The 19743-nt window shown below is 47.6% G+C and overlaps 2 protein-coding genes across 11 annotated transcripts in view; both read left to right on the top strand.

Moving 5' to 3' along the window:
- The window catches only part of GIGYF2 (GRB10 interacting GYF protein 2), a 75035-nt gene extending 66719 nt beyond the window's left edge, over window positions 1-8316 (top strand). For all 10 annotated transcript variants that reach the window (XM_059479063.1, XM_059479064.1, XM_059479065.1 and 7 more), the window contains 8 exons: window positions 1307-1543; window positions 2130-2252; window positions 2875-3078; window positions 3201-3406; window positions 3702-3856; window positions 4314-4483; window positions 4792-4939; window positions 7050-8316. In XM_059479063.1, coding sequence (XP_059335046.1) covers window positions 1307-1543; window positions 2130-2252; window positions 2875-3078; window positions 3201-3406; window positions 3702-3856; window positions 4314-4483; window positions 4792-4939; window positions 7050-7117 — 1311 coding nt within the window. In that variant the 3' untranslated portion in view covers window positions 7118-8316. The remainder of the gene's footprint in view (window positions 1-1306; window positions 1544-2129; window positions 2253-2874; window positions 3079-3200; window positions 3407-3701; window positions 3857-4313; window positions 4484-4791; window positions 4940-7049) is intronic.
- Window positions 8317-10208: 1892 nt separating this feature from the next.
- Window positions 10209-19738, top strand: SNORC (secondary ossification center associated regulator of chondrocyte maturation). Its single transcript, XM_059479075.1, has 4 exons — window positions 10209-10418; window positions 10960-11039; window positions 18761-18946; window positions 19629-19738. The coding sequence occupies exons 1-4, from the start codon at window positions 10399-10401 to the stop codon at window positions 19736-19738; spliced, it is 396 nt and encodes a 131-aa protein (XP_059335058.1). The 5' UTR covers window positions 10209-10398.
- Window positions 19739-19743: the final 5 nt, after the last annotated feature.

Below are 19743 nucleotides of genomic sequence, written 5' to 3'. Positions count from 1 at the left end.
TCAAATTTAGCCTTAAGAATGGCTTTGCAGCACAGTGTTTATACTCCTTTCTGGGGCAGAGTACAGTATCAGAATAACAGTTTGTTTTGAATTAGTTCTCTCTGGCCTTTACTTTATCTTCAGTATCATCTGAATTGGTCAGTTTTGGCAGTTTTTCTGTGCAATGCCAAGTCTATATACACTACCAGAGTTTCAACTTTTTTTTCTTTCCTTTTTTTTCTTATTAACAGGATTTTTTTCTCCTTGGGGTCAGTATTAGAAGTCCCTATTGGGGAACTTAAGCTTCCAGTCCCCTAATTGATACTCTCTCAGTCCCTTTGTCAAACTAATTGGCTTCACATTAACTTCCAAGTCCATTTCAGAATTCACAGTTAGTATTTAAAAATGCCTTTTCAGGGTCTTCCTTTCTAAGATGTCCATCACCATTTCTGTAATTTGTTAGCAGAAGTGTCTTCTCTGGAACTGTGCTGTTGAGTAACAACAGTAAATATCTCCGTCTTTGTCACCTGTCTCTTCTTTCCTGTTATTTCTGCCAAGTTTTATTCCACTGAAAGTGTGGTGGTACTGTAAGTAGTATAAGCAGGCAGAAGCTCAGACTGAAAGGTGTGTAACTACTAGAAGGAAAGTAATAAGAAATGAGCTGGTGTGAATTAGGGAGATGCCATTCTCTTCCAAGTTGAAATGAGCTGGTGTGAATTAGGGAGATGCCATTCTCTTCCAAGTTCTTTAGTGGAGCAACGGGAAACATATATTTTTAGGAAATATAAAATATATTGCTGAGAAATAGAAAGGTAAATGAACAACACAGCACAGATTACAAATCCCAGAATCACAAGGTTGGAACAGACTTTCAAGATAGAGTCCAACCCATTCCATGACACCTCCGCTCTCTGGCTCTGCTTAAACACAAAGGCAGGGAGCTGGAAACAGGCACAGACTCACAGATGTGCAATACCCCCAGGGAAAGCACCCCTTCTCATAAGTGTGTCCCTAAAAGCTACTCAAGAAAACTCAGAGACACCCGTACCACCACTGCACAGTCTCCAGATCAAAGCACTACAACTGCTGTTACTGAAGAGTGAGGTTACTTACACAAAGCACCTTCCACACTGTTGCCTGGTGTGTTTTGAGTGAGCTCAGGATGGGTAGGAGCACACAACAACTACAAGGACTTCCTCTGACCTTGTATTGCCTTCAGAATAACATGGTCCCTCTCTGTTCTGTCAGAATATCAGTGCCACAGAGTTGAGTATTTTAAATTGTGTGAAGTCTCCTCAGACCTTGTTCCTTTCTGTGTCCTGGGAAGGAAGAGGAGGCCGCCAAGTGGGCGCGTGAGGAGGAGGAGGCTCAGCGGCGGCTGGAGGAGAGCCGGCTGCGCATGGAGGAGGAGGCGGCGCGGCAGCGGCTGGAGGAGGAGGAGCGGAAGCGCAAGGAGCTGGAACTCCAGCGCCAGAAGGAGATCATGAGGCAGAGGCAGCAGCAGCAGGAGGCTTTACGGCGGCTGCAGCAGCAGCAGCAACAGCAGCAACTTGCACAAATGAAGGTAACCTGGTCCTGCCGCTTTACTGCCTTTCAGCATGGGAAGTAAAGGCACAGCTGCATTCAGGGTCGTTTGTGGTAGCTCAGGCAGAGCAGGGGGATGGATGAGCTGTCTGGAGAGGGAAGAGAGTAAAGAGTTGATGAGAGAAGGAAGAGGAAGAGAAGTTACAAATTAAACACTGAAAATGTTCTGTCAGTGGAAACACACTGGGAAGACATCACACATGGGCACAGATGGGTTTTTTGCCACATGGTTTTTGAGTGAGAGCCAATGCAAAGTTTCTAAAGCTTGGAATTCCTGAAGTGTTTGAAATTTAAATAGATTGCTCTTTTTCAGGTAATGATGTGTTACATTATTCTTGATACTGTGTCAAAGACTGATACATCAGAGGGCAATTCAAAGAATGTATAATCTAGATTTTCTACTTTTTCATACTTTATTATTATACCATTTTGTACTTTCTAGGTTTTTGTTAAACTTTAAAGGTGGCCTTCCTTTTCCCCTGGGTTTATACAGTTTCTTTCCTGATTATACTCTAGCAGTGTTCTCAAATATTTTGCAATTCCTGATGATCTCTCTTTTGGCCCAGCTCCCTTCATCTTCGACATGGGGTCAGCAATCAAATTCAGGAGCTTGTCAATCCCAGACCACACTGTCATTGGCTGAAATCCAAAAGTTAGAAGAAGAACGAGAACGGCAGCTCCGAGAAGAGGTAAACACTGACAGCAGCGGAGTGCAACTTGTTAGAGGGGACTCAGCTGTGGGACTGCTTAGCTGTCACTTCAGTTATTAGAAGGAATGGTGAGGATGAGGAATGTTTTTTTGAAATAGCATTACTCAAAATCCTGTCCTTCAGGCATAGGTTCAGGAAGCACTTGTGTGAAAGTTTTTACCACTTGTTAGTACAAGAATCTGAAAGAAGGGAAAACAGCACCCTTTTAACCCTGGGAGTGTAATACATTCACAAAACAGTTTACAGTTATTTCACATCTATATTCTAACATGTTTGAAGTTATTCACAAGACCAGGGCAGTTAAAGGGAGGGTGGGTTGGGAGGGAGCACTTGATGGTAGGAGAGGTCATCTTCCAAGAAGCTGACTGCAGGAATGATTTGATAAATTTAGTCTGTCCAAGGGTAATAAACAATTTTTATTTACTGGTTACCTAATGGTCTCCCTTTTTGGGAGGAACAGTAATGGCTCAGAACAATAACAGGTCAGCCAGGTTCTCCAGAAGAAAGTGAATGCTGTTTAAAACCAGTTTCCAAGCTAGGCTTTTGAATAGGAGTGATCATATGAAAGTATTTACAAGCACTTTTGTCTTGCGTGCAACAGCAAAGGCGTCAGCAGCGTGAACTAATGAAGGCCCTCCAGCAACAGCAGCAGCAACAGCAGCAAAAACTGTCAGGCTGGGGTAATGTCACCAAACCAACAGGCACCACCAAGTCCCTGCTGGAGATACAGCAGGAAGAGGCAAGGCAGATGCAGAAACAGCAGCAACAGCAGCACCAGCAGCCGAACAGAGTCAGAAATACCACGGTACGTTTATTTATCTAATCACTACATGGAGGAGAGCAGCTGGGCCAGTTCCCTCTGTCTGTTCATGCCTTTTCTGCTGGATCTGTGCTAATAATCAGCATCTCTTTGTTTTGTCTCAACAGCACTCTAACCTGCACACCAGCATTGGGAATTCAGTGTGGGGCTCTCTAAACACAAATCCCAGCAACCAGTGGGCATCTGACCTAGTCAGTAGCATCTGGAGCAATGCTGATACCAAAAACTCAAACATGGGTTTCTGGGATGATGCAGTGAAGGAAGTGGGACCTCGTAACTCAACCAATAAAAACAAAAGCAATGCCAGCCTCAGGTAGGAACTGGAGAAGGAGCTTTTGCAAAGAAATACTGCTACTCCTGGCATGATCAGTTCCCAGTTGGAACATCATGTGTTTTCCTTTTTTTTCTCTGTGTCATTCAGGATCTGTTTTGGAAACAAAAATAGCTAATAGGTGACCATTCAGAGCTCATTTTGTCACCTGCTTAGAAAATTGTTCTTAAAAAGCGTTTGCATCTTGTAAAATAGTCTTACAGCACTGTACTCTATATGGTACTGTGGATAAGCCTGGTAACTGATAATCTGATTATATGCATTTTCTTTATTTCAGTAAATCTGTAGGTATTACAAGTAGACAAAACAAGAAGGTAGAAGAAGAAGAGAAGCTGTTGAAATTGTTCCAGGGGGTTAATAAAGCCCAGGATGGATTCACTCAGTGGTGTGAACAGATGCTTCATGCACTCAACACAGCCAACAACTTAGATGGTAAGAGATGGAAAGAAATGAGGGGAGCACTATCTGTTCTGTTTCCTGATAGAGTAGTTCTGAGGGACTGTAATGATATTAAACCAATGTTTCCAATGCACTCAGCAAAAGGACATCATTAAATAGTGGCTAGAAGAACTGGCTGCATCCTCTTTTAGGTTTTCATTGTCCTAACTGTAGCAAATCAGTGGGATTTGAAAAAGTTCTGAAGTCTGTCAGCCAGAGCCCTCCTGGGGATTTCTGGTGGTCATGGAAGTATTATCTGGCAGATAGATGAGAATCCAGTTCCATCCTGCTTTGCATGATAGGGCTTTATTGTGGGAAACTGGGAAGAGCAAGCTCCTAGACCAGCAAATATTTGACACAGAAATTGACACTTCGAAATTGAAAAGTGTTCATTGCATTTGTGTGTTTGCTATCAACATGCACTCACTCACGGTCTGCCTTCCTCTTGCAGTTCCCACGTTTGTATCTTTTCTGAAGGAAGTGGAGTCTCCCTATGAGGTCCATGACTACATCCGAGCCTACCTTGGAGATACTCCTGAGGCCAAGGAGTTTGCCAAGCAGTTCCTCGAGCGCCGTGCCAAACAGAAAGCCAGTCAGCAGAGGCAACAGCAGCAACAGCAGGTACAGGAGCCTCTGCTCTCCCGGGGCTGTGTCAGGCTGCAGGCAGCACCTGGGTTCATCAGTGTCCTGGCAAGTGCAGGCAATAAAGCAGCTTTCCAGTTTTTACCACCTAACAGTTGAGGCCAGCTGTAGATCAGAGTGTTTTTGCATGGTGATCTGGGAAATGCTGTGGGAAGATACGATGGATACATCAGTAGCTAGTGTTGCCACGTGGATATAGGAAGTGCTTTGGGCTCTCTGAATATTTTCTGTATAAATAAACCAGACTTCACTATGCTCTGTAATCTTGTCCTTTATTTGTTCTCTAGGATTCAGTGTGGGGGATGAACCACAGTTCGCTACATTCAGTCTTTCAGACCAATCAGAGCAACAACCAGCAGTCCAACTTTGAGGCTGTGCAGAGTGGGAAGAAAAAGAAGAAACAGAAAATGGTTCGAGCAGATCCCAGCTTGTTAGGTCTGTTTCAATTTTTAAAAATTAATGTTTAATTTGGTAGTGGTGGTTTGCTTTGGGGAATGTAGAAGATTCTTACTGACCTTAAATACTGAATTTTAGTAGAAAAGTTGGAATGTCTTTAGAATCTTTTCAATACTATTATTTATTTAATGATTTGAAAAATTCCATGTCAGTCTCATGGAAGATTTTTGTTGAACTTTCCCTCGTGTAATGGCCTCTTTGATACTCTTTGGGTTATTACCTGGAAACCTCTTAAGTAGTTCAGGCATTTCAGTTAAATTCCCTTTTCTCCATTGAGTTGACCTATGGCTATTTTATTGCTTTAATGCTGATTTGTTCTTTGAAGAAAAGCATGTTTTCCTTCCTTTATGAGGCGCAGCTTTCTGAGGCTGCCTTTGCCTTGCCACCTTTTTCCAGAAGATAACCTCTACCCTAGTCAGAAGAGACAGCAAAGGTTGAAGTGGTCACAGATTTTCAGCTGGAGACCATGGAGATGATGACCTCATTAGCAGTCCTTTATTAATTTATTATGTTCTGTGTCTTAATTTTTATGTGAGGCTAGTTTTAACCAGCCCCTGTAGCACTTGATGGAAAAGTTTCTTTGAAGCAGTTTTTAAGGTACAAGGCCCTTGTGTGAGTGCATGGACACTGTGGGGTGACAGTTGTTGTGCTCATGTGGAATAAATGTCTGGGTTTGTGCCCTGTGTGACAGAGGGGAAACCAGGGCACTGCACTGGGCCAGGCTTTGTTGTGCTGCTTCTGCTGAGCCCAATTGCTGTAGAGCAGATGGGTATTGTCCACCTGAAGTCACTGCTTTTTTAAGGCTCTAGCAGAGCCCTGCCTTTGGTTTTTGTCTTTCTTTTATTTTTGGTCTCACCAAAGTCAGTACTTCAGCTAAATCAGTGATTTCTGCACTGGTGTGTATGGAACTTCTCAGCGGAATCCTGACTTATGCCACCTCAAGGTGCCCATCCACTGACTCTGATCTGGGTACTCAGTTGAATATATTAAAAAAACAACTGGTGTAATGTGAAGAAGAAATCATTAAATACAATTTAGAAGTTCCATCTGGAAGGGAAGTAGCCTGTGCAGCTTTTTAAAAACACATACTCTCACTCTTTTACAAAATAATTTTAGATGCTTTTAGGCCACACTGCCACGTGAGGGAGCCAGAACAATTTTCCTAAACCTCCTGAACAGAGCATTTCTTGCCTCTCAAAGTGGAAGGCAGTTGGTTGTCTAGCACAGAGCAAACCAGGGTAACACTCTCAAACACTGAAGTTCAACTTCGTGTTTAGTAGCCTTACACAGGGGAACTTTCCCTGTTCTCATACTCCAGATGGGGCTTGTGCACCCTTAAAAGGGGGATTTCAGTAGGAAAGCTGTATTTGACTTATTGGATTTGTTTCCTTGCTGAAAGTGTTTTCGCTCTTCCTCACACTTTTCTCATGTGCATCATGTCCTCAATGCGTATGGCTAAAGGGTTGGGTAGAAGTTGGGGTGCATCTTGAGCCACCTGCATGGCCCTGGATAACTTTGTGCATTTTCACTTTGTACTCCTGAGATGGAAGTTTATAAAAAAGCATGGAAATAGATGTAATTGCTTCCAGATGTCATAGGTACATGCATTGAGACTTTAAAGGGTGAAAATGCTCACAACTCCTGAAGTGTGGGAGCATAATTCCATGTGTGATTCCAAGTTCTCAGAATGCCCATTTCTTCCTCTCAGACCATGTAAGTATGGTGTTGACAGCCACTTCAAGAGCCAGTTGATTTAAACACATTCCCTTTTGAGATGTTGCAGAGCCATGTTGCCACCATGTGTAGATGTGCCTTCTACTAGCTCTTCAGGTGACATCTTTTAAATGGAACTTGAAAAGTCTTCTGATCTGGTTTTAAAGACCAAGTGATGCTTGTCTAAATATACAGTTGATTATCTTTAGTTTATTAAGGAAAAAATCAGTCATTTTGGGTGACTGCATCTGTAGCCTTACTGAATTACCCCTACATTCACTTTCTCTTACACATGGGACTGCATTCAACAGATGTTTTGTATCAAGTACACTATGCCACAGCCAGATTTATAACACCAGTTCTTCTTGGTTCACAGGGTTTTCAGTGAATGCTTCATCAGAGCGGCTCAATATGGGAGAAATAGAGACTTTGGAAGACTACTGAGCATGTGCAAATCAGCTGGCTTTTCCTGCATCTGTTAACCATGGATTCTCCGTTTGGACACCATACTCTCCACCTTGTGTTGTTCTTTGCCTCGCAGTGAATCACAGGATCAATCATCTCAGGCTGCTTCCTCTGGCCCCAGCAAACCCTTTCTGCCCAGGACTGCACAGGCGTTGTTCTACTGTCAGCCCACTCGAGTGGACTTTGCTCAGAGTCCCGGGAGGGTGGGAGTCAGGCTTTGTTCACAACAAGGCTGAATTGGGCAGCAAGCTTTCACTGTGCTGTGATTCATTCTGCTGACATACCTGGAAAAAAAAAATCAATTGGGATTCTGCAAAGCATTGCTTCCTTCTCCTGGTTACTCTTACCACATCCAACACGTGCAGTCATATGGAGAGAGAGAGAGAGAGAGATTGAGAGAGAGTTTGTGGTTAACAGATGTTGGTCAAAACCAAAATGCCACACAGATACTGACTTGGCTGCTCCATCAGGGCAAGAGGTGCTCTCCTGGCCAGGAGTTGCATTCATAAGCTACCCTTAGAAACTGGCAAATGGAGAGGGGCGGTAGTGGGCACAGTTTAGCTTGGGTTGGTTTGAAGTTGCACACCCCCTGCCAGCCCTTCTCAGCACATAATTTTTGGAGGGAAAGCTCGAGTCTGTCTTCATTAGGTGGTGATGCTGAAGCTGGTGGAGTACCCGTCGGCCTTCTCCAGCCTTCCTGGACAAATGGGGACATCTGCTCTGGAAAAAGGGGGGTGGCATCTCTTCTTTCAGGCTGAATTTACCCCATAAGTGCTACCTTCAGAGGGTTAGGACCAGTTTATTTTCAGCTCTTTTTCCTGCAAATTTGTCTCGTTTAAGAGACAGTGGGATCTTTACAGTGTGGATCTGTAGTCTCTGGAGAGGGTGGACCCTGGCTTTCAGAGACGTGCCAGGAGCCTCAGCTGGCTGTCACTTGAAGCAGTGCTTAGGTATCGAGCAGAGATGCCCTTTCGTCACGGAGAGAGACACTGGAGGACGAAGCTTTGTGCAATGATGGCCCTGCTTATCTTCTACACCTTAAAAGTACTTCATGCACCTTCACTGGGATCCATAACCTCTAAGTGTTTATGGAGTCATAACCTTCCTCTCTCACCGAAAGATTAACACCACCTTCCCTGCTCCACGAACCCACCCACCCACCCCACACACACCACAAAGGACAGAGAAGGAAAACTGCCAAATGCACTTAGTTTGACCCCCCTGGTCCCATCTCCCGTCCCCAGAGGGGTGTAACCTGCGAAGGGAGATATGCTGCAGTTTTGGTGGAGTTGTATAAAGGTGTCTGTTATTCTGTCATCACTGCCTAAAGAAAACAGTTTGAGTTGCTCAAGAGCAGTTTGGCTTTGGATTTTATTTTGTTTGGTTTATTCATTTTTTGGGGTCACCTTCCCCTCCTCCTCCTCTCTCTTCCCCCGTCCCCAAACATGTACAGTAACTATACAGAGACTGCTGCAGACTTGTATATAGTTTTTGGATCTGATAGCATGGAGAGACTTGGAACTGTTGCAAATCTGGTCTCCCTGTCTCCTTTGCTTTGTAAATTCATAAAAGGGGGAAGAGGGGTAGTTAAAATGTTTACAAAACTTTAAACTCCCTCTGAACTTTTGCCAGTGTGGGGGGGGAAAAAAAGAGAGAACTTAAATAAAACCTGGTTGTATTATATCTGAGAGAAAACTTTCTGCTTGCTTTTGTCAAAGCTGAGTATTGAGATAATTCCTGGTGCTAAGACCCACCCAAACTCGACTTGCATCAGTTTTCATCAAGAAACAACAAGCAAATACACAGGATGTGGAACAACAGCTGCTGCTTTATTTCTTCCCTGGTGAGGAATACTGGTTGGTTTTTCTACTTGATAATTTTAGAGTTCAAATAAACACCAGTAAGTTGATATTGGAAATTTCTAACAAGAAAGCTTTAATTTTCCTCCGCTGTCTGTAGAGAAACGTGTGCATTCATGCTGGTGCTGTTTATGCAGGGGAGATCAAGCCATGGCTGGTTTGCTCTTAACACAAACACTTGGCCACGGAGCCTCCTTTGCCAGTCGGTGCCCACCCTGTGCACTCCAGTGCACTGCCCTAAATAAGGTGTTTTATTTCTCCCCTCAGCCTAAAGTCCACATGGAAACCATGGAAGTTTCTCTTTTTAGACTTAGTTTCCTTTTTTGATACTTGTTTTTGTGTGGAAAATCCCAGTAAAGGTAATGGTAAACGTCCTGCCATTCACCTGACCATGGAAAACAAGTATGCTGAGGCCTAACTTACACAGTAGGCTTGCATGATGTTCAGCTGATATCTGAGAGAACAGCTGATGCTTAGGCTGATAACCTGACTTTGTTTTAATATCTTCTCTTTTTAGCATATAAGGTGTGTGGTTCATAATTGCTTTCTGGTTTTTTAGTGGTGTGATCTAATTTCTGCAAGCTAATTTTGGACTGCTCTACACCCTGTTACAAGTACACTAAAGTGTGTTAGCTTTGAGCTCAGCAGGAAAGGAACAACTTCTTGATTACTAAATGAAAATGCAGAAATGCAAGCAGGGAAAATGTGCAATAATTTGTCAAACTTTGAGGACCTCACTTGGCTCCTGGGAGTTTGTAGATAATGGAGCAGTGGGGAAGATAACACTGTTCATAATACTGAAATACTCTGGTTTCTGTGTTTCTATGAAGGTAAGGTGGTGGCATGTGCAGATTGTGCTCTCAGGTGACTGCATTGCCACCTTCTGTGACAAACGGGGCCCTTTTCTGTAGCAAGAGTCATTTGGATCAGTAGGGATGGGGAAAACAGGGGCTCCAAAAAGCAAAGCAATTGCTGCAAAAAAATCTAAATCTGAAATTTAAGACTTAAATACTTGTGTCATATTTTCAGAGCATAAAGAACTGACATTGGAGGTGTTTATGTATTCATTACATGATGGGAAACCATGAAGTATTCATCATCATATCAGCTCCAAAATACTAATGAAACTTCTTCTGTGACAATCAGCTGGAGTGTTCCCCTTTTTATACACCTCATCTATTCGCCATTCTTTGTTGCTGCAAATGTGATTTGAAGCAAACCTGGGTTTTCTGTGCTGTGAACTGTCCTGAGCCCCTGAGGCAGGCAGGGACAGAGTGGCAGAGGCTGGCAGGAGGAGGTTGTGCCTGAGGAGCTGGGATCTGAGGAGGATGCTGGCATTGCCTGCCAAAGGCAACTCTCCTGGAACGCTCGGAGCCTTTCACAGCAGTTCTGAGACCACCCATGGCTCCCAGGCCAGCTCTGTAAGTATTCCACCCAGGAACAAGGATGCCATGGAGCTGCTCTGGCTCTATATCAGAGCATTTTAGCCTCAGAAGATTGAGGCCCTTGTTGTTTGCTCTCCCCACCCTGCAATGCCCTGCCACCCTGCACAGTGAGGGAGCCCCAATGGTTCCTGTGTTATTTCCTGTGCCTCGGGATGGCCAACCCCAGGGAAGGCATTCCAGGAGCATCCTCGTGGCCTCTGGGAAGGGCTCAGCAACAACTGCTTGTGTGTGCACTGACCTGGCAGGGTCCTGATGGCTCTGCTTGGCTGCCTATGGGGTTTTAGGCACAAGTTTGGGAGGGTGGAGCTGCCTTTGGGAGGAGGTGTGCTCCTGGAGCCAGAGAGAGAGAGGCTCTGCTGGGCTTTGCACTCTCTCTGCACAGCTGCTCTTGTGAAGGACTTTTTTTCTTTTTTTGTTTTTTTACCTGACTGAACAGAATTTTTATTATACCAGTGAAATTTCTGAGTTGTTTGTGCTTTGAAGAGTTTTAAGGATTCCTGCTGATGTTTTTCCTGAGGGAAGCCATGCCCTACCACAGAGTCCTTCGCCTGGTCCTGCTAACGCTGTGCAGCATCCCGGTCCCTGCTGTGCTGGCAGGTAAGGAACTTTGTTTGCATTTAAAACCCAAAAGTTTGGGAGATCCTTTCCTACACTGCCCTCTCTCTTCTCCCTTCTCTGAAAACATCCCTAAATAATGTGTTGAATTATAATTGATTAAGGGAAACTAGCTTTGGTGGCTGCTGGTGAGCAAGAATATATTTTCAGTGGAGAAAATCCTTTAACTTTACCTAAGCAGAATGGCAGTAGCACGTATTGTGAGCATTGGTGGGACAGGCTGTCCCTCAGCTTTTAATAGCAGGAAGAAGTTACAGGTATGGAAAGAAACATTTTTCTTTGGCTAAAGCCTGTGTGCCAATTCCTGGTTCCTTCTGTGTTCTCTACTGCAGCAGAGCACAGCAGCTGCTTTAGGCAGAACCAGGGAAGTGTCCATGAAAACCCCAGTCCAAAGCCAAGGTGTGCATCCTTATGGGGTTGCTCTGGAGCTGGGGTACCAGGGCAGTGCTGGCTCTGACTTGCTTGCAGTGAGGTGACGGGAAGAAGAATGGGAGAGATGCCTGTTCTGTAAGGCACTGTTTCTCTGGGGATTGTTATTAATTTCAGCTTTACCTGCTCCTGCCTTCAGCAGAGCTGTGTTGGCTGCAGGGAGCTGGGGCCACAGCTTCAAAGGCTGCAGGTCTGAGGTGGGTTTTACAGCTGGGAAAAAATTGACTTCCAAACCCCCTGCACTGATGGGCTCTGAGTGTACAGGTGGAAACTCTTATGGGGAATTGCTTCCCCCAAAGCCTTTCCCTCAAAGCAGTGGAGGCAAGGCTCAAGAGATGGCTGGGGCCAAGATAACAGGCACAGCATTTGTTTTCCTGAATTTCTGTCCTGCCTTCCAAGACCTGGAGCAATGTTGTTTTGCAGTTCTCTCACAGTTTCTTCTGAGCATCTTGCCTCACAGGGAGATCTGGCCAGCTGTCTAGCAGATCAAATTATGGAATTCTTTCTAAAGGAGCTTTCATATGGGTAGGGAAATTCACCACTGTGCTTGGCTGGAACATCTGTGGGTGGAGGTGCACAATTAGTGCAGCTGGTATCTTCTCCTTCTAGGACACCTTCTTTGAAGGGAAACCTTCAAAGTAACTAAGAAATGAGCACTAAAAAGTGGATCCTTTCCTTCTCAAACCATGAACTTTTTTTTGTGCAGTGGAACATTAATCATTTTAGCACAGTTTCAGTTTGTGCCTTGCTGTTGCTCTCAGAAGCACTGACCATGCTCTTCCCCCATACCAGGTAAGATTTTTTTCTTAATCATTAGCAGTATTTCACTCTGCAGGAAGTGATTGATTTCCAGTGAGAATTCAATCTGCTTCCTCTCCAAGCTAGAATCTCTTCTATGCTGTTTTAAATTTTCAATATTTGGTCCCTTTGCTCTGGCCCCTCTCCTTGCCAGCTTTTCCATGTGCTTGCTCTGGCATTGCAGCTGTGGTTTGTGCCTGGTGCTGCCTCCCTGTGTCACTTTGTTCCTGTGATGCACTCCCAAGTTTACTTGATCCTTATACTGGGTAAGTTGTGCTCATGCAATGAGGTTTGAAGGGCTTTGTACTGGGGAGTGCAACATTCAGATCTTAGGGTGTAGGAGAGATTCTGTGCTTTTTCTGCAATGCTTCAGAGATGTAAGGCCTCTAACAGGTTGTTCCCTGCCCCCTCAGAGAGGACAGGAGGAAGCCACCCCAGGAGCAGAATGATTCTCCACTGCATGGAGAGTTCCTGCTCCCAGTACAGGTGCTTTGAGGAGCAGTGAAACTTTTTCTGCCTTTACTCCATTAGAAAAGGAAATTTCCGGCCTGGTGCAGACAAAGAGGGGAAGGGCACACAGACAGCCCCATGGCCTCAGCACCTACACACACACTGCCTTTCTGTAAACAAGTTTGCTCAGTATCCATCAGAACCACAGCTCTGCCTTGCTGCACACAGGAGCTCCTGGCCTTGCCCTCCACAAGGCTGCCCTTTGTGCTGCTGCTGAAGGGCTCCTTTCAGCCCAGCCCTGGCCCTGTGCCTGCCGTGGCCACCTGGGGCTGGACAGCCCCTTGCTGGCCTCAGGGTTCACCAGCCCTTGGCCTTTCATCTCAGCACTCTGAGTGTCCCCAGCAGAGCCCTGCAGAGTGAGCAGGAGCAGCTCTGCCTTGGAGAGGGCTGACCATGGGTCATGCAGCCCCCAGGCCCAGGATGAGTCTCCTCTCCCTGTTGGCTGCTTCTCACTGGTCTGATTTCCTGGACAGCATGGTCAGGGCTCTGCAACTGGTGAAAGTGTGAACTTCTCCAAGTTACTGAGCTCTTTCCAACATAACATTTTGTCAAAGATGGGGAGGCAACCAAGCACATCTTTAACTCCCTTACACATCATCTGGGTGCAACAGGAAACAGCCAGCTCAAGGATCTCTGACAAACCTCAGCCTTCTCCACTTCCTCTTTTTCCAAACACAAGTGGCAGGTAGGCCTAGAGCGCAGGAAGAACTGATTGTTTTTTTCCTATCAGCAAACACAGTTTCAATTCCTGTAATGGATTCAGAGCCCCAAATGAGCTGCAAGTTAGTGCAAAGCCTTTGCAAGGCATTGGCTCCTGAACCATGTGTATATTTGATATTTAAACTCACATGTGGGTTCCTCAGCTTGTTTTGAGCTAATGTGGAAATATGTTTGACTGCAGTAGCACATCAGAATGAGTCTGGGGGGTAAAAAGCAACAGAGCACACACACTAAAGGAAAAGACACAGGAAAACACCTTGACCAAGAACATCTTTCTGTAGCAGCTTGTGTGTCTTTTTTTTCAACTACAGGAGAAACAAAGTTTATTAGGAAACTTTTTAAAGCTCAAGTTCTAGAACAGGGATAGCAGTAAATAGGTTTTATTTGGCAGATTTCAGGAAAAGATGTAGTTGTTCCAACAGATCTGTCCACACTTGAACCAGGACTTGAGCCATTACTCAACCTTGCTTTGCTCCAACACTCCTTACAGATTTCTGATATTGGTATTGGCTCCTGAATAAGGAGCTGGTTGGAGGTGGACAGTGAGGATGATGAAGTGCTGAAGTCAGCTTGTGTGAAGAAGACTATTGGCCAGTGGCAAGTAACCTTCAGGGACAATGATGTGATCTGGCCACATCTGTCTGCCTTAAAGTCTCACAGCTGGCCTTTGGGGAGGGTCTGGTTCCTTCAGATTTGGTTGGCATTCCCTGGGGCTGTCACTTACAGACACTTCCAGTCTTACCTTTCAGTCACTGAGTACCTGCGGTACTGGCCACCACATCACTGTGCTGGCAGCTCACCCCACCTTCTTTCTAAGCATGGAAATAGCACTTTTGTCAAGTTGCATTTGCCATCATCCCCTCTGGATCTCTCTATGGCCCATGTGTCTGGAGTTCCACTGGCCCCTGCCATCACTTGGAAAACTCATTGTGTATTTCTTCATGGTAACTGATCTTTTCTTCCCATTTCCTCACCTCAGTTATAACTTACCTGTGCTGGAGAGAGGAAGAAGACAGTGCAGTAGAGAGATTTCCCTAAAATAAGACCATCTGTAGTATTAACATGTGGGAAGGAAGAGCTGCCATCATCCACCTGGCCTTCTACAAAACGCTGTAATAATCTTAGTCCACTTTGTCCAGTTCCATCTCCAGTAAAATGCCAATAAGATTATTGCATGTTGTTCTTCTAAGTGTTCTCCAACTTTATTTCTCATGACAAGGCTTAGTCTGAAAGCAGCAGTTGCCCTCAGCTTCTGTTTCAGTGCTGAGACAGAGCTAATGCAGGGGAAGAGCTCATTTGTGCCAGGGCCTGGAGGCTTTCCTCCCTCTGGGGCAGCTGGCACTGAGGCCCAGAGCCTGGCAGTGGTGGGTGACTCATGTGCCTCAGCAGCCTGGCAGCCCCTCCATATGCCCCTGGCTGCCCCTGCAGGGCAAGTAAACCATGTGAGTGTGCCACAGGAGTGTTCTAGAGGTAGGACTGGTCCTGGACTGATGGCAGCACAGCTAATGCTTTCTCCCAGATATTAAACATCTGGTCTTGTGATGGATGATGTATTTTCAGTGTGTTTTCTTGCTTCTTTATTTCTCCAAAGTTCTTGGGTGAACAGGAGTACAAGCCATGGAGTACTTTACTGTGGTATTTAGTTTCCAGCTCTTGGTTGCACTCCCTCCCTGGAGATGGCAGCGTGTTTAGGTGTTTTTACATGTTAAGATTGCTGTTTCTTGCCCCACGGCCATGGAGCTTCCCTTCAACCTGCCCTTTCCTTGGGAAGGGCTGCTGCCAGCTCCAGAGCTGTCACTGAGGCATTTGTTGAGGTTCACAGGCCACGTCCCACTCATCACAGTCAGAGTGACAGTGACAGTGTGGGCAGGAAGGCCTGGCCATGCTGGTGCTGCTTTCTCTGCAGGTCATGTTTAGATCCTGGTGTTCTGCTTATGCACAGAATAACTGAGCCTGGGAAGAGCAGGACTTGTGGTGGTCACCCAAAACATCAGGTACAGAGCAGAGAACTGAACTTCCTGAGCTGGGTCCCCTGCCTGTAGATAGAATCTCTCCAGATTCTATCCAACAGATGACTGGAAAAGGTCCTTGTGTCTCACTTGGAGACATAAGGCCTTACTAATAGTGTGCATGTGTTGGGGTTTGGTACCTGACACAAACTCTCCTTCCCATCACTTTTCTTGCTTTTACCAGGGGACTGAAATGGGATTGTGGCATTTGATGTTGGTCCATTAGAGATCTGCCACTCCCAGCCACCAGCTGTGTGGGTGACACTCACTGAGACTGTCAGGGAAGCAGGTGTGAAACCTCTGCTTGTTAAAGAAACCTGCTGCATGCATGGGGATAGTTGGATGGGTGCTTGGGCTTCTCAGCCGGAGGAGTGGAGGGAGGCATGTGAAGACACGAGCCTTTAGGTTAGGAGGGAAAATCCAAGGAGAGACGTGGGGAGAACAGTGCTGGTTATGAGCAGATGTTCTCCCAGGCTGCAGCAATGGGTTCTGGAGGAACCTGCCTCTTGCTTTGTGTTCCCCCTCTGTGTGCCCACAGCAGGGCCCTTGGCACCTGCTCCAGCAGCACTGAGGGGCAGGAGCTGAGAAGGAGACCAGCAGTGAGCCCTGGCTCCTGGGGAGGCTCAGCTGCAGGTATTTCACTCAGTGTGTGTGCAGGAATCTGCTGCTGCCTCTGAGCTCACAACTGTTCCCGAGGCAGCAGACCTGACTGAAAGGGGTTGTGTTTCCCTGGGCTGAAGTGCCAGTAGGGTAAAACCACAAGAACTTGGGACAGCAAATGCATGTTAAGCACATTCTGCCTTTTCTGTGTGGGCAAACTGAAAAGTGTGTGTCAGTTGGATGGGGGGAATTAACAAAATACATTTCCAGCAGCCATCCAAGTTTTTATAAATCACAGTGATCATAAATGAATTAGACTGTTTCCTCTGTATTTGGCTATCAAAAACGAGCTCTGTGGCCTGAAAAATTTCTGGCAGCTCTCTTTAAGCAGGAGTTAGATGCATGGAGAACAGGAGAGACTATCTGGCACCTCTGGGTCTGGTGGCACCTGTGGGACCTTTGCACTATGGTTAGAAGAGATAGTGCTCCCTCCTCTTCCCTCTGAGAGCAGGGATGGGGAATACATACAGTCTCCCTGGATGGTGCCTGCATCTGTTACAGATCATCTGAGATAACACCAGTCCCTGGTCACACACAAGGCATACGTGCAGCTCTGGGAAAAAAAACCGTTCTTGGGAAAGGAGGCAACACTGTCCTCCAGCTTTGTGTTCCTCTGCCAGGTGGGGTCAGTGGCAGTGTTGGTTCTGGTCTGGGGGGTGTTGACAGAGTCAGAAAGGTCATGGCTGGAGTGTGGCTCTTCTGTGTGGAGTTTCTCCCTTACAAAAGCAGCCTGGAACCAGGGCTTCCAAAGTATTCCGTGTGTTTGGTCTGTTCCTAAACCAACAGCTTCCCATGCCACTGTTGGCAGCTCAATAGCCCAGCTCTGCTCAGTTCTCTCCTGTGTTAACTAGCTTTTCTCACTGAATTCTTATTTCCTCCTGTTCCATTCTCTGGCTGTGACACCATGGGATTTAAAGTAGAGAGATCCACTGGAAATGGCACTTTATGGAAGAGCCATGGGATGGAATATGAGTCTTCAGCTCTGCTGGCTGGTTTTGCAGCACAGGTTGGGAAGGGCCTTGCAAAGGCTTGGGTGTTTGTGGGGAGCTCTTGTGGAACACAAGCCTGTGTGCACGTACAGGGGAGCAGGGATGCCACCTCTGGTGCAGAGCCCAAGTGTGTGAGGGCACGGTGTTCTCTGCTACACCCAGCTTTGCCTGGGTTCCTGCCTGGGTCTCGCTGGCACAGGCTGCACACTGGAACTTGTCTCTGTTGATGCTCATTGGACCAGGGTTAAACCTGGCAATTGTCTTGCTGGATACCCTGTAGCTTTTCTGCCTGTAGAAAGAGCTTTCAAAACTTTCTAGAACGTTGCTGTGTTCCCAAGACTGTGGAATAGCTCTGGTGATGGTGAGAGCTACTCTGATGCAAACCCTGCAGTAAGTTCTCAGTGGGTTTGTACCCTCAGGAAAGGTGAGTGTTTTGGCCCTCCCTGTTCCAGGGAGGGATCTTAAGGGAGAACAAAGTGTGGTGCAGCCCATTAATGAGGATTTTTTGCTCTCCCCCCACAGCACCTTCTGTCCACAGGAGGCAAGGAGGGCTCCAGGCACTTAAAGCTGGGGCTGGTAGTGCCAAGATGTGCTGCTGCCATCTCTCTCCACAGAGAGCCTGGGACAAGTCTTCAAGTGCCCCTGGTACACCAAGGTTCATATGCCAGGGTTGGGGTGCCCTGGGATACCTCAGTGCCTTGCCCCAGGGAGCCTGGGCTGTTTGCTCCAGCTCTTGACTCCCTGTTCCCCAGTCCTGATAACCATTGTGTCAGTTCAGGAGGGCCCTGGCAGTGAATGTTGTTCGTTTTTCTCCCCCCTGCTTTTTTCCCCATCCCCGTGCAACATTCCCAGTGGTTTCTGCAGGGAGCTGTGGAATGTCTCCTGCTCCTGCCAGAGCCCACCTGAACAAGGCTGGGCATTGACAGGGAGTGCTTGCTGAGCCACACACAGGGAGGGCTCTCTGGCTTGGTCTCTGACCCACGGCAGGAAGGAATAACAGGAGACGAGTGGTAACATTAAACAGAAGCCAGCCTGCCTTTCATCTCCCCGGTGTGGCGGGGGTGCAGCAGGGGGAAGTCGAGGCTCTGGGGTCCTGTCTGGGGGAGCCATGTCCTGTGCTGTGCCAGCACCTCCAGCATCCTGCACTGCATGGGCTGGTGGTGCAGGACAAAAGGGCCCTGAGATGCTGTGAATTTGGCCAGCACAGGTGGCCCGGTGGCCTCTGCCTGTTGGCAGGGTGACAGCCCTTCCCAGCCCAGTCCCAAAGGCATCCATGAGTAAAGCAGCTGTGGATGTTCATGTGGGGCCTGTTTGTGCACGAGCAGAGGTTGCAGGGTGTCAGGGCACTCTGTGTTGTCCCGTGTGTGCTGTGAGCACGCTAGGTTGCCACAGAAGCACATCGCCTTTGCCTGCTCTGGGTATGGCTGTTCAGCAGAGGTGGTGTGCCCTCGGAGGAGGGCTCTGCCGTACCGGGTTTCTCAGCCCTCAGGGCACCTGGCAGGCAGCTGAAGCCCAGGGACCCGCAGAGCTGTGGTTGTCACAAGTAGCCTGACCGGGCCCCCCATGCCCGTGGGTGCTTGTTTTCCAGCAGAGTACCCGCAGGACGCGGTCCCCACCCTCTGGAACGAGCCGCCCGAGCTGCCCTCTGGAGCCGGTCCCTTCGACGCTGCCACTGCCACCGCCCGGCTGTCGGATGCCACTGCCTTCCCCCCGTACACCTCCGAGCTGGAGCCCGAGGACACCACCCACCTGCACCGGCTGGACACCGGGGACGGTGAGTGACTGCGACAGCCACCGCCCGCGGCTCACTCCCGCAGCAGCCTGGGATGTCCTCACGGATTTGCTCCCTGTGGGACTGTCACCTCCCGGGAGGGGTTAAAGCCACACTGCTGGGGAGGGGGAAGGTTGCCCTTATTGCCTGCTCGTGGAAACTTCCCTGCTGAAAAACTTTTGCTGTGCAGCTCTTGCCAGCTCCAAGATGGCTTCTTCCTGCCCCATGGCCTGTCATGGCAGGCACCTGCCCTGAAAAGAAAACTGCCCTGAGTGCAGGTAGGGCTGTGCAGGACAGAGTGTGCCGGGAGCTCCCTGGACAGGGAGCACGAGTGCCTTTCCTGGCCTGTGGCTCCTGACTGACAGCAAGCACCAGCTGAGATCTGGTCCTGCTGCAAGCGAAGCAACTCTCCCAGTGTGTGAGCAGGAAAGCTGGGCACCACCGACCCACTTTGTGGCAACTGTCCTTGTCACTGGGAGCTGGCTGAGGTGGTGGTGGCTGGCTACAGCCCCCTGCCCAAAGGTGCACAGGATGACACCTGGGACATGGCCAGTGCAGGGAGCTCTGGGACAGGAGTGTGGCCTGATGCCTGGGGATATGCTGGGTGTGGAGTGATCCTTGCAGTCCTTCCCATCTGTGCCCCACTGTCTCTGCTGACCTCGTGCCCTTTTCTCTCTTCCTGCAGGCTCACTGGGACCTGGGGCTATTGGTGCCATTGTCATCGCCTCCCTCCTGGGTACGTCTGTGCTTGTGGCCTTGGTCGTCATCACACTGAGAAAGTTCTCGGCCTCCTGAACTCA

Source organism: Ammospiza nelsoni, chromosome 10 (assembly GCF_027579445.1).
Source record: "Ammospiza nelsoni isolate bAmmNel1 chromosome 10, bAmmNel1.pri, whole genome shotgun sequence".
Classification (NCBI taxonomy): domain Eukaryota; kingdom Metazoa; phylum Chordata; class Aves; order Passeriformes; family Passerellidae; genus Ammospiza; species Ammospiza nelsoni.
Note: the sequence above shows the minus strand (reverse complement) of the source record. Positions and strands in the feature narration are given on the sequence as shown.